The sequence below is a fragment of the Nuphar pumila genome, unplaced genomic scaffold, assembly GCF_984573655.1.
Source record: "Nuphar pumila unplaced genomic scaffold, dmNupPumi1.hap1.1 HAP1_SCAFFOLD_2489, whole genome shotgun sequence".
Lineage (NCBI taxonomy): Eukaryota > Viridiplantae > Streptophyta > Magnoliopsida > Nymphaeales > Nymphaeaceae > Nuphar > Nuphar pumila.
The window spans coordinates 1-13,572 of NW_028323935.1; the positions used below are offsets into that span (position 1 = coordinate 1).

The 13,572-nt window shown below is 51.7% G+C and overlaps 2 protein-coding genes across 2 annotated transcripts; both read left to right on the forward strand.

Moving 5' to 3' along the window:
* Positions 1-177: 177 nt before the first annotated feature.
* LOC149808674 (amino acid transporter AVT1B-like) lies at positions 178-2,124 on the forward strand. The gene is made up of 2 exons (XM_089995199.1): positions 178-648; positions 1,603-2,124. The coding sequence occupies exons 1-2, from the start codon at positions 178-180 to the stop codon at positions 2,122-2,124; spliced, it is 993 nt and encodes a 330-aa protein (XP_089851325.1).
* A 4,895-nt stretch (positions 2,125-7,019) lies between these two features.
* LOC149808675 (uncharacterized) lies at positions 7,020-10,103 on the forward strand. Its single transcript, XM_089995200.1, has 3 exons — positions 7,020-7,157; positions 7,976-8,418; positions 8,917-10,103. The coding sequence occupies exons 1-3, from the start codon at positions 7,020-7,022 to the stop codon at positions 9,932-9,934; spliced, it is 1,599 nt and encodes a 532-aa protein (XP_089851326.1). The 3' UTR covers positions 9,935-10,103.
* The last annotated feature ends 3,469 nt before the right edge of the window (positions 10,104-13,572 follow it).

A 13,572-nucleotide genomic window follows, 5' to 3' on the forward strand; every position in this document is an offset into this window, starting at 1 on the left:
CTACAAGCAGTTGCTGCTTCAGAATGGGTTTCGACCCCCAGGACCCCCAGTGGGGGACCTCTCCCTTCCTCAAATTCACGCATATTGGGGCATCTGGACCAAAAAGCACTGACTACGCACCGACAGCATCGACCTCACACCAACCACCGTCTTGCAGGCCTGAGCGACAGCACACTCATGATTGTCGCAGCAGCGCTCTTCATCCCCACCACATGGCTGCCCGACCTCTCCGCCCTCTCCTACATCAGCGCAGCAGGAATGCTCTGCTCCTTCGGCCTCACAGCGCTTGTCGTCTACAGCTACATGACCGGCCATCCCCACCTCGTGGACACTGCAGCGATCCACTTGCAGAGCCTGCCGATGACGTTCGGCCTGATTGCCTTTGTGTTTGCTGGGCATGCTGTCTTCCCAATCATCTACTCAGGCATGAAGACGTCTGAGCAGCCTCGCTTCCCTGCGGTCTTGGATGCCACTTACGTTATCGTAGGCGCTGTCAGCCTTGCCATCGGCGCTGCTGGGTACTTGACTTACGGCTCAGGTGCTTTGGAGGAGGTGACGGTGCGCGACCCTTCGTTGCTGCCCATAGCTTGTGTTTTCACCGTTCTAGGTACCCTGCTGACTCAAGAAAGCATTCAGTATTCGGCACAGGTGGTGGTGTTAATCACGTGATACTCGCCGACAAAAAGCCTCGTAGCTGCCTTTGGGCCTTGGCAAATTCTCAAAAGTGTGACAGACTGAAATCTTGTAAGCCTGTTGCGGGACGCTTACCAACACCACAAGTTTGGGAAGGAACTCCAGGACGTGGTGTCCTACAGTTGGGTCCAGGGAGTGGTGTTGTCCAGCAACAGACTAGTAAATTCTCAATTTTCACAACAAAGTCCTGCATCAGGCCACAAACCCTCTCCCACACGGGGGTAGCGATGCAGTGGTCAGCATAATCATTGCAGCTAAGTGGGGAGTTTAGTCTGAATGGCTCAAAAGTGTGTCCCACAGGGTTCTCTGGTAACACAGTATGGGTTGTACACACAACAGCCCACAGCAAAGGAACCGAACATCTTTGGATGAAAGTGTGGTCTCTGACCCGTATGTCATCGCCTCCATCACCTTCCCTTGCTGACTCACAGCATATGGCACCCTTGTCCATTGTTGACGCCATGTGTTGGCAGTTCGACCTCTGCACACTGCTACCCCTCAAACGCCTGCCTGCAAGCTGTTGCATGCGGTCCCTATCTCCACCAAGCCGTCCACGTGTTCTGCAACCGTCCAGAGCCCTTCAGAACGGAAATTGTCCTTCAATCAATTTTGCCAATGTCCATGTGGATGCGGGTAGTGCTGCAATAGGATGCATCATTACATCACATAGATAATGGCAGGAAATAGCTAGCAAAACAAAAACCGCACATTCAAAGTGATACAGCTCATTGAATGTCAGCGGTCGGAACAAGGGCCGATGGCACGAGCTGAAACTTGAAGAGAACGCCGATACATGATAGCATTGCCCCTACATAGGCCAATGCATACACCATCATCATCATTCAACCTGGGCCAACCGGGTCCGGCACACTCCCACATCACATCCACCCACCATTTCTTGGCTTGCAGATGAACCTGCCCGTCGGTCCCCTGCAACTGCTGGGCACCTGCCTCATCCTCATCGCCCCTTTCTCCAAATTTGCGCTCACGCTCGAACCCGTAGCGGCCGGTGCTGATGCCGCGCTCACCCTGGAGCGTGGGGGTCACCCCGCGCGGGTCCTCCGAACAGGCCTCGGCCTCTTCTCACTCCTCCTCGCCACCCGCGTTCCGTTCTTTGGGACATTCATGTCGCTGCTTGGCTCATTCCTCACGCTGACCGTCTCCGTCATGTTCCCCGCCGGGGCCTATCTCAAGATCTACTGGAACGACCTCTCGGAGCGTGAGAAGATGGTCAACTACGCGGTTGTCGCTCTCGGTGCCGTTTGCACCGTCACGGGCACCGCGACGGCGCTCGAGGCCTCGATGCACCCATCGGCAGACGCCGTCGCCGCTGCGACGCATTCTTTGCAGAACTCTGCGACCATGCTGCCGCATGGGCCGTCTGTCTTTAGCCACCTTGTGTGCCACTCGCTCTGCGAACTATACCCCTGAACAATTTTGGCACGGCACTCCGTGCGGATGCTCAGTGCGTTTGGGGCACAGCAACTAAGCAGGGTTCAGTTTAACAGGTGTTTGGTGTTGTCAGAGCATATGCATTTTTGGAAATGCAGGAATACTCAGGTAGTTGCAGCAATACTATGTGGGGCTTTCCCCAGTGCACCTTCTCTCTCGGTTGAGGGTGGTTTGCCTGCCTGCCATTTTGATTACCTGCGTTTAGTTGTCATCAGGGTAGAAGCTTGTTTTTTACAGTCGTCACGTCGTAGATAGTTAGTCCCGTTTGTGTGATCCCCAGTTGTTTGCAAGAGACGAATGCTGTGTGCGGAAATTTTCCTATGGGAGGCTTGGCTGTCGACAACCACGTCTGCGTGCTTGAATGTAGACTGTCTGATTGCCCTCGTCAGTGAGCTAATGTTTGTTTCTACAGAGCATTGTTCAGAGCATGTAATTATCTCTTCTCCATATGCCTGACGCATCATGGCCTTCATTCTGCTGCAAGGAACGTGTTCTCAGCACAGAAGCTGATGAGGAGAAGTTTGTACAACTCGTCAAGGGTGATTGTTGGCGCCAGTCATCCCTTAATTTTACATGCCGGGAAGGATTTCCTGGCAAATGTGATGTGGACGACGATGCAGACGCATGATGTGCACGAAACGTTGCTGTAAGCCTGTAACAGGCCCTGTCATGAAGCGTCGAGCTGATGTATAAGACCATTCTGGCTTTACCATCTGTGCATTTCAGTGAAGTCGTGCTGTGGTTAGTAGCATCTCAGGCATAGCGAGCATTTACCAATTTGCGCAGCCCGCTTGGTTCCACAATCATCTCATCTAAGCACTATGTTTGCACAAACACTGTCGCTTTAGTAGTTACAAGCGACAGGGCTGGCAAACCAGGAAAGACCACCAAAACGCGAATGAAAAACAAAGGAAGACAAAGCACACAGCGACACAAACGAAACAACTAAGTAAGACGGGCATCATCCGGGCCCTCCATCGGCTCAAGAGAAAACGAACTGTCGCTTTAGTTCGTTTTCTCAGCATGCAATGCATCACAGTCGCTGCCAGTCCGTCTGCTCTCAAAAATGGATGTCTTCGCTTGGCTTTAGACAGGTTCTCTGGCATCTGCAACCAGCAAGCGTTCTTTATGATGAGTCCCGATGTGTCTCGAATAAACGGGCACCCTGGGCGATGAAGAACATCAGGCGGTGGCAGCATTAAGGCTGCACCGATTTGAAGGGAGCACACCCCGGATCCCCAGATTCCCAGAAAAAAAACGGTGGATCGCAAAAAATCATACAACAATGAGGGTGGGAATTCCAAGCAGTTGCTTATACGAGCAATCATTACCGCTACCAACAGTGAGAGCATTTAGGGAACTCCTTCACAACCGATACCTCAAAGGCTGTTACATAACGAATTGGTGCATTTCAGCGAAGAACTGGCCATGGTTACCAATCAACGGCAGAAGCGAAACGAAAGCGGAGCTGCTTCCAAATCCACCCATTCCATCAGATGGACCTCTCGGAAGGTGAACAATGTTGACAGCAATGCAAGAGGCACAACTTTGGAGAGGTAAAAACTCATCTCAATGGCAAAAAGTACGCAAGCCTGTCAACTGCATTGACAGGGGGCGCCTTCATGGCATGCCACAAGGGCATCACTCGCACCCATAAAGGAAGGGTGCAGCATCCTCCAAGAGAGTGCTGCATCAAGGAGGGCGTTGGAAGGCTTGGCGGAGCAGATGAGATTCGAACGTTGTAAGGAAACGGAAAGAAATGTGCAGGCCTGCTGCGTATCAAAAGACCACAACACGTGCCGCGGCGCTCCTCATGCGACAATACTGAGCGCAAACTTCTTTACCCGTTTCACCTTGGAATTCACCTTCATTGGCAACTCGCCTGTTGCCGTGATGTGCTCTTTGCCGAATGCTGCAAAGCGGTGTGCTGACAGAGCAAAGTACAACTGGTACTCGTCGCTTTCGGGCAGCAACTTGAGCGCGTTGGCAAGTCTGGCTTGCTTCACCGGGTGAACTTCCGCTGTTGTGGCGTGGAAGACTGAGCTCGGCGTCAACAACGAATCGACAGCCGCGAAAGTGAGGCTGGCGGGCACGCAGTACCAAGAGCCAGCCTGATCCGTAGGCAAGTCTTCGTTGCTAGTTTAGTAGACCACTCCGCTTGGCCGTGGGAACTTCTTCTGAAAGGCGGCTGTCCCCGGTTGCTCCAGGGCCTTGACCAGGAATTCAGCGCCGTCTCGCATCTGAATGTGCACAAAGGATTCAAAACGTGCGCCTTGAAGGACGCAGACATGCGCAGAACCGACATCACCGGCAGCATCCGCGCCAATTCCTCGCGCGACTCCGTCATCATGCGGGCCGTCACCATTGGCCTGAACCGGTTTGGATGCGAAGATCGTTGTGTGGGACTCGAGATCTGGCGAGACACTCCACTGGACAATCCGATTGCTGGACTCGTCGCTGCCCCCCCAAGCCAGCCAGGACGATTGCAAGCTTTCGCATGTTGGTGCCTGAAATCATTGATTGAAGAATTGCCATGTCCTTGTCCAAGTCACCGTCCGCGTACTGCAGGCAATACCTGCGGCAAGCAATGGTCATGTCATGTTTTTAGTTCGTTCCGTTTCCATTGGTTATGTTCCTCGTGCATACCTCATGCATACCGCAAAGGGTTCCTTGAAGGTGTCCTGCAGCGATAACAGATGCACCGGTCTCTGGAGACGAGATGCCTGCAGCATCCATTTGCCTTTGGTGCAGCTTTAGCACTGTGGCCCAGCACTCCGTCACAACAGTGTGAGCCTTGTCCATGGCACCATTCATGACGCTGCGAACAATTGCGTTCCGCACGCAATCCTCGGACTTCTCGAGACACTTCTCGAGTTGCATCTTGCACAGTACGAGTCAGTGACGTAGGCGTGCTCTGCGTCGCGGAACATGACTGCAACCACAACCGAGGGCTTGGCGGGGACAGAATCTGCAATCGCGCAAATACAAACACAGTCAAGAAGTGGGTCATGAACGAGGAGTCGTGATCTTGCCAGTGGTACAACATCCCCCCAGGGTTGCTGTAGCTGCATACTAAGTCCCAGCCGCGGTGATGACGGTGCAGGACTTCGCAATCCCGTCCACCCGGACCTCCAGAATGCCGCGCCATGCGTTTTTATATGTGCGATGTGCCACTTCCACATGGTACATGTGATGTTCATTTTGTCCGGAACGATCTTAGCCGTCCCCCCTCTGCCACCCCAACCATGCCACACAGCCTGGGGACCACTTGCTTGTGGCTGCTAACCGTTCACGCTCAGTATCATGACCGTGGCATGCCCGAAGGCCAGCTGACCCAATGGTGACACATTCACAAGAACGGCAACTGCACCTCCGCGGCGTCCCCTGTGCAAACCAGGTCCTTATGGGACACCATGTTGCAGAGATCTACAAAACACCGGCATGTCAACTCCCACATCGATTGAGCACAACAGTCACCAATCTCATCGGTTGAAGGTGCGTATGCATACAAGCAACTTTCAGGCAAGCCTAGCGGCATCAATTGCACTCGAGTTCGAGTTTTCCGACACACTAACCAAGCGTTGTCATTGTCGAACACCATATCTTCCGACCACACAAACATTCTCCTCTTCGCACAAGATTTGACTTCTTGAGGCGGCCAAGGAAAATGTGTTGAACACCGCTTGGGGGTCTAATGCCCATGCCATGGGAAGCACAAGTAAGCGTTGCCAGAAGCATCGTTTGGAGCAAAGTCACGTCGTCGATAGTTAGGACCGTTTATGTGATCCCCAGTCGTTTGTTAAAGAGGAATGCTATGCGCAAACTTCTTTCTATCGGAGGCTCGGCTGTTCTGTCGACAACCACGCCTGTCACAGGCGCACAGGCCCTGTGTTTGAATGTTGATTGTCTGATTGCCTTCATCAGTGAACTACGTGATGTAAACTTGTTTCGACAAAGTGTTCTTTAAAATGTGTCGTTCTCCCTTATGCCTGTCGCGTTCCGTGCTGAGAACGCGTTCCCTGAACTTCCCTAGCGGAAGTTGATGAGAAGAAGTGTGTACAACTCGTGAAGGGTGACATCGTGTTGACGTCACGCACGCACTTGTAGTGTCATCACGTCACGTGTCATGGTGACAGGTTCTGTTGCTGATAACGGATGTAGCAGGTGACTGTCACCCTGGTCATCGCGCTATGTCGTAGCGTAGATGTGATGTTACAACCGCTCTAACAATGGGTATTGCATTTCCTTCATCATTGGATGGACAATGGACGGTTGAAGTTGACATGAAGGTGTCATTGACACACGACAATGTCAACGCTTGGCGAAACCGTCTGTACGTGAAAACCATGCCCCCAGCACAAACTTCATCTGACATGAGGAGTCGCGTGTAAGTCTTCATCATATTGATGAATGAGGATGGCAGCCAGTCTCACGAACATTTCTCGACACGAAACCTGGCACACACACAGATGCCCATAACGCCGTGTCCAAACAAGTTTGTTTAAGTTGACATAACCGACGTGAAAACCATCGTTACTCGCTTGTCGGGTGATCCAACTGTAGCGTGACTGAGTTGTTATGTTTCCGTGACTCGGAGTTGATGCATTTTGCTTCAAATGGAATGTCAAGGTTGACATCGCCTATCTGTGGATAGCCATCGTGACACCAGAGCGTCAATGACGGTCACATACCGATTATGTGATCCGCAGCATGCCATGCATTCCATGTCGATTCGCAACAACAGCGTGTCCTCCGTGCTGCATATATGTCTGCTCGCATTGCTCTGAATCCATTGCGTTCCTCCCATCCAAGTTTGTTCAGCTTGCTGGAAAGGTGTACAAAATATTCTGTTGGGCATCGAAACGTCGCGAATCATGCCTCTCCCAGTGTATGACCTGTCCGGCGTCGACCATGTTCTCGCTCGCCAAGATGAGACAAACACTGCATGTTGCAGTGCCTATGTTTCAGCAGTGCAAGCGATGAAGACAAACCGCGACAGCTTTGTATATGAGGTATGACTCAATGCTTGCAGGTTGCCAGAAGTTGCCTCATTTTGCAGTAGCAAATGAGCGCGTGTCTCAACTTCACATACGATTTCACTCGAATTTATGTTCACAACTACCGTTATATCTTGGTGGAGTGATTGTTTTTGTGTCCACTTCCGTGTGTGATGGGCTGCATGAGCGCGGTTTGCGGCATGCCGGACGCTTTTACCTCGCAACACTTGTCCGCGCGCGATGATTACAGACATTCAATTCATCATATCGTTCTTTGTTTTTGGCCGCGCAAGCCAAGATGTCCATTTCTTTGCAAATGGGGCCTCTGGCAGTTCATCCTATCTGGAACCTTGACCACGGATTACGTGACTGCTTGCAACACGCTAGATAGCTCACCATCACAGCACCACATTGGTTGACTACAATGATTTGTTCTGCTTCTCAGAACGGTGGCATGCGTTTCATTGGGCACAGGCACAGAATGCATTCCAGGTGGGAGTTGTCGCGTTGGTATCTTGCCTCCTTTGAAGCCAATTCATGCATGTATACTGCGCCCATAACCAGTTGTCAATGCCGTGCCTTGACAATCACGCCCAGTTTGCGCATAACGACCAAGGAGCCGATAACTCGAGAACGTGGTCTGGAATTGTTCAGCATTCATTTAATCAATTAAGATCACATGTTCGCGCATTCTAGCGATTTTGAGTGTTTGTGGGTTGCGACGTGTTTCGTGAATTGAGCGCGGCCACGCAACCCAGCACGCAAAACGCACGTGACGACGTGATATACTTGCTGTTAATGAATGGAGATTGACATTCACGTATCTGCCGCAGTTCCATAAGGGCCGGAAATCCTCGTTTGTGTTCGCTGCCACCATCACCTCCTTGCGCGTGCTTGGAGCTGGTCAGTACTTGCACTCACAATGGTTCAACAGCCTCGCCAAGCTATACAAGCCACACTCGTCACGCGCAGCTTGCCCTCTTTACAGCGCGCTCCTCAAAGTCAGCTCCGCGTTCACGAAGGCTTCTCCATACAACGACAGCATTATAGCACACACCAGCGTGTCAGCATGCCTACTGGACCTCACAACCAACGAGGTTTTCACCTTACACTACGGCTCTGGGTCGGCTCCTCCATTGATAGAGGCTGAGGGCAATGGGCAGATCACTTTATCGACCTCGCGAACACACTTTGTCAATGGCGTGGATGTGCACTGCAGCCATCAGCACCCAACAGGCACCCAGCACACAGTCGTCCTCGGTAGCAGCGGCCTGTGGTACGCATCTCTGTCTTTCTGTGTCGATCTTCTTTCAGTTGGATGTAGACCTGATTTCACTCAACCCAACTTCAGTGGAATGGAGAGAGCTGCAGTTGTCACCAACACAAGTGAACATGTCTGTCGGCTAAGAGAGTGTGCGGTGATCAAATTGCGGTTCAACACCCATGTCGGCCCCCAAGTTCATGCATCGTCAAGCACCGCGACCAGCAAGTTGCAGGGTATAACAAGTCGCTGAGAGTGTGCAAGAGGAGTTGCTCGCGCATGTGGCTTCGCACTATTGCCTTAGCCTTGCAAAACAGCATTTGCAATGTCATTTTCCAGAGGCTGGTGATTACTGATCATGTGCGCTGATTGCGAGAACGCTTGGAATGGGGCCTGACAGAAGGTGCATCTGTCGTATCGCAATCTCATGGTGAAGAGAACTGGGGCTGCTACACATTCACAAGCATCATAAGGCATGCACCAACAACATTCTGAACCAACGACATCGTGCAGGACACAAATTCAGCCGCAAAAGGCATCCATGCATGCACGCCTCTTCGCAGCAACCAAGGGCACCATCGATGCCCGGGATATCCCTCACGACCCTGCCACCGCCGTCCTCAGAGCGGCTCTCAGGGGCCTCGTAGATCGCGTATCGTCGCTGAAAGATGCTCGAATGGCATCCCTCTACCACATCAAGCAACTTGACCGCCTCGCACCCGGCAGCCGCCAGGAGGAGTCCGGAAAGGGCCTCATCCCTCGTGGCCGCGGCGACATCCACCCTGACATGACAGCCATCGTCCTCTCAGTCTCTTCTCCCCTCTCTACCCCCTCCGCAGCGTCGCAGGACTGCCGCATGAAGAACTGGTTCCGCAACTCGCCGGCTGCGCTCAAGCTTGCTCACTCCGAGGACGCTGCAACGACGTCCGACCATAGCCTCAGCGGCTCTGACTCTGACTCAGTCAATGAGTCTCTCGAGCTGTTTGGGATCCCCGCCAACCCCTGCGCGACAGCGCATGAGCTGTTCAAGGAGCTTGTCAGCTCACGCGTGTTGTTGTTTTTGGCTGAGTCATCATCGGCGCTCTCCTCTTGTGCGGGCAGCTCGACGCCGGCCAGCCCCCGGCGAGGCGCCTTCCCGCGAGGTCCTAGCCTGCAGAGCCTGGGATCGCGGACGACGAGCGCTATGGACCTGACGGCGTCCCCGCAGACTCAAGCACAGCGCCGCTGGCGACTTCTACGCCTCTATGTACGGGGGGTGCTTCCTGCGGAGGCTGCGCTGAGGGCCACTCTGTGGGAGGGGCTGCTCGAGAGCGCTGGGCGCCCGGTGGGCAACATCTTGTGTCCTCGGGCGTCTTCCTCGAATGGTGACGAGGCTCTTCGCGGCAGCGCCTTCACGGAGTCTGAGCATCGCGTTCCTTCTTTGCACTCCCCCGCCTCCAGCAAGGCGCTTCCAGACGCTCTCGACTATGCATCTCCAGCCTCTGAGCTCCTTCGGTGGAATGTAAACAATGCTCGGCATGTAGTTTACTAGTTTACTAGTTTTATTCCTGTGTGTATACTTTTTCTGTGATGATGGGCTGTGGGAGCAGAGGCATTTCTTGTACAATATGTGATTGTTGTTCGTGACGGCTGAACGAAATGGTTTTTGACCGGGCTTAACGCTGCCTGTTGCAAATGCGCTGGAAATGTGCTCGACAGATACTGTGTCTTCTTTGTTCTCCTGATGATCTGTTGACTTTGTAAGAACATTCTTTCCATGCTTGAGTGATGGTGATGACTTACTGTTGTCAATTGGTCACTCACTGTTTTCTTTACTGAGCAAAGCTGGCTGATGGACCAATCATCGATCAGATGCATCCCTAACCCCTTCATCCTACATCTCCAGAAAGTTTGGCAAAAAATAGTGATTTTTATTATCTAATTTTCGTGGCTGCCATAACAAATAATCCTGATTTATTGTACCTACGGTTGAATGGTTTGCGGGATTCGAATAAAGATTAAATATTAGCGTGATTGAATAGTTAGCGGCGATACGGTACCCTTTCTGTCCCACAAGTCAATTATGTCAATCATACATTGCTGGAACGTTCGTGCGCGTCGCATCGACGAGATGACTGCAGTGAATGACAAGGACTTCCGAGATGTGGACAGGATAAGTTGGATGCAGCTTCATAGGAAAGCATAAATGCATACATTCCACTCCTGCTGTTGTTCGTGTAGAATGAAATGTTTTGTTGAGGCATACTTGAACACTTTTTATTGCTCGTGGTGATGAATGTGATAGCAGTGCACGCTGTTATCATGATGCGAATAACCCTGGCAATTTACACTGCCAAGTAAAAACCTGACGCACAGGCGAAGAGAATATGTATGCGTTCAATTTCAGAAGGTGCGACTCTTCAACTTAATCAAAAATTGTGGTGGGGAAAGGGTGTCACATACGCATGACTTCGTCCAGCCTGCACACGTCGCTCGAACTTGTGCACTGTATTGAAGGAGAGGCACGAATGCAAAACTGCTTATTGCAAATGTTCGTATTTTTGGAGACAATGCAAGGGCGCGCCCTTGACAAGGTGGACTCGAAAACACAAAATCCTTAAATGGCGCAAACACCCTGGCTATTGTCGAGGTGAAAATGGAGAGCTGTCATACGTGCGTTTCTTTAATTGTTCCTTCCGGTACCATCAAGAGATATGATTATGTTTTAGGCAACGCCGGGAATCACCTATGCCTTTCGCTGGTCGATGGGATTCCCATGGTGTAGCTAGTAAAGAGCAAAAGTTCGCGGATGTCAAACCGCTACCTCGCCTCAGGCACTGGTGGCTGGACTGACGAGTCGGGATTTCGGCTGCGTAGATCCCGGCACCGTAAGGTTGGCCTTCGGCAGAACCTGTGTCCGAAACCTTCGTGCCACCAATCGTTCACGCCATGGCGACCGTCGTTTCACAGGCATGCATGGCCCATCGCTCTCGATCAATCGCCAGGACTTCTTCTTACGCAAAGTCCAAGCTCGGCATATCTCTGATCACCAGACACCAAGCAAAGTTTGGTTCGAACATTCTGTGGTGTACCAGATCTTCATCGTTCTGGTTACCGTGCGGGTTCCTCATCGTAATGTCGGGTTGTATCCACTCATGAGACTGCAAGGGATGCCGGGTCGATGTTCTATGCATTGACCTTTGAGGTAAAAGTGGTGGCCTGCAGCATGCGCCTGTATGCATTTTCTGCAATTCTTTCTGCCTCGGTTCAACTGGCAGTTGCAGCAACAACTTCGCAGCTTGTCTGGAGTGGGGATGCGACGGACAAGACCCGCGCTGTAGCAGCCATCAAAGAGCAACTATTCCTGCTTGAATACCCTACAAACGGTCTAGCTCGGTCCTAGTATTACGCCGAGGTAAGAAACCTCCACATTCACGCCTGTCGCCAGACCGCAGATTTCATGGCTCGGCAGTCCCGAAAATGCTTGCATTTGTGGGTCACAAAGCTGACCAGCTACTCGTTTCCGAGTTACGTAGGCCTCCCACATGTGCTGGAAAGTTCCTTGCCGTCGCGTGAGCTGTCGGCAAGTTTGCACACAAATGTCTGGATCAACCAAATGGTGACCTTTGCCTTTCAAGACATCCTTTGCATCAACAAACCCATCAGGTATCAAGCCATTCTCATTATAGCATAGGTAGTTCCCGGGGCTGCTCAAACCTTACAGCATCTCCGTTTTGGGCCTTGGCGTGTTGTGTTTCCGAAAACAGTAGGTTTCGGGTTGTTACACTCTGGCCTTAGGGTTGGCCGGTTCCAGCCGCACGTTCCTAAACACACTATTCGACCTCGGCTGTTCTTGATGAAGCCTTAATGCATGATGAATGCGCACAATTGCTGTGGTACCAGCTGTATATTGCAATTGTTTGTATGATGATGATGGCGTGTCTGTTCGAATGTGAATACTTGGCTGCTTTAGGTCTGTGCCGATCAAATGTTGCTGTTCAACCATAACGTTCAACTAATTCAGTTAATTCAATTAATTCAGTCGTTCTGGTTCAACAGATGCTTATCTATGTGATATGACGATGACATGCAGATGAAGCTGAAGAGCAATATGAACATACTTCGACGCTCTCAATCCCGCTCGACTGCGAAGAGCTCTGCGTGAATGCAGAGAGCGGTCACCTCGTCCTCTTGGATAGAGCAGCCTCTTCCGTTTGGCTGCATGATCTCAACACTGGTAGGGTTTCTTGGCATCACCTGTCAATCATGGTCATCACGTGCTTGCCTCAGGTGGAGGTGCTGGAAGCATCGACTGCCCAGAAGTACTTGGAGTTGCCAATGTCGACGTGCAAAGATACATCTTCATCATGTGCAGGCTCAACAGAGCTGCATCGTTGTGAACATCGAGATAACTCTGAAGACCCATTTGGTGCCTACGCTATGTACATGCTGTCATGGCTACACATATAACATGTATCATTGGTAGTCACGCTTTATATATAATGTTGTTGCGCCTACATGCCAAGCTAAATAGATGTTCTTACGGGTACATGCTTGTTGCTGTGGTTACTTATGCAACTTTGGGTATCTGGACCCGAGGAATGAGGTGGTCTGGCAAAACACAGACATGGCCGGCGGAGTGTTTGCCAGTGGCATCGTTGAGAAGCTTGAGTACATTCGAGCTCACTCATGCCTGGTTCACTCTGCAGGGGACGGTTCGTTGCTGGCAACTGGACCTACGCACTCCGGCTTGAAACAACAACACACCCTGCACAACCAGCCTGTGCATATCAGCTGCTTGGAGACGCCTGGCTCATGCTCGGTGTTTATAACGAGTGCAAAATCCACCCTCGAGTTGGCCTACCCCTGCCTGGGCAGCGCAGAGAGAGGTCCGGGCGAACCGATCCACAGTCCAACGGGCAACAAAACATACAACAATCAAGACCTCACCTCGATGGAGAGGGCTCAGAACTCCGAAGCAGCTTTCGGGCTTGGACCCATAGAGGGAGTGCCCACCCGCTTGGTATGGGAGCGGGAAATTGTGGGGCACGCCACTTGGACTGCATCAATGCATGAGACGATCTACTTGATGTTTGCCTCAGATGACACTGACACAGAGGTGGTTGTCTATCCCACAGGTGCGAAGCATTTGTTGCCTGCTAGAAAGCAAGGCTTTTATTTTCGGCGAGT

Bases quoted from the DNA above. Each gene is read 5' to 3' on its own strand.
- LOC149808674 (XM_089995199.1), top strand. From the start codon at position 178: ATGATTGTCGCAGCAGCGCTCTTCATCCCCACCACATGGCTGCCCGAC. The intron at 649-1,602 runs GTGGTGGTGTTA...CTTGGCTTGCAG, and splicing joins GCATTCAGTATTCGGCACAG to ATGAACCTGCCCGTCGGTCC.
- LOC149808675 (XM_089995200.1), top strand. From the start codon at position 7,020: ATGCCTCTCCCAGTGTATGACCTGTCCGGCGTCGACCATGTTCTCGCT. The intron at 7,158-7,975 runs GTATGACTCAAT...TATCTGCCGCAG, and splicing joins GCGACAGCTTTGTATATGAG to TTCCATAAGGGCCGGAAATC. The intron at 8,419-8,916 runs GTACGCATCTCT...GACATCGTGCAG, and splicing joins CTCGGTAGCAGCGGCCTGTG to GACACAAATTCAGCCGCAAA.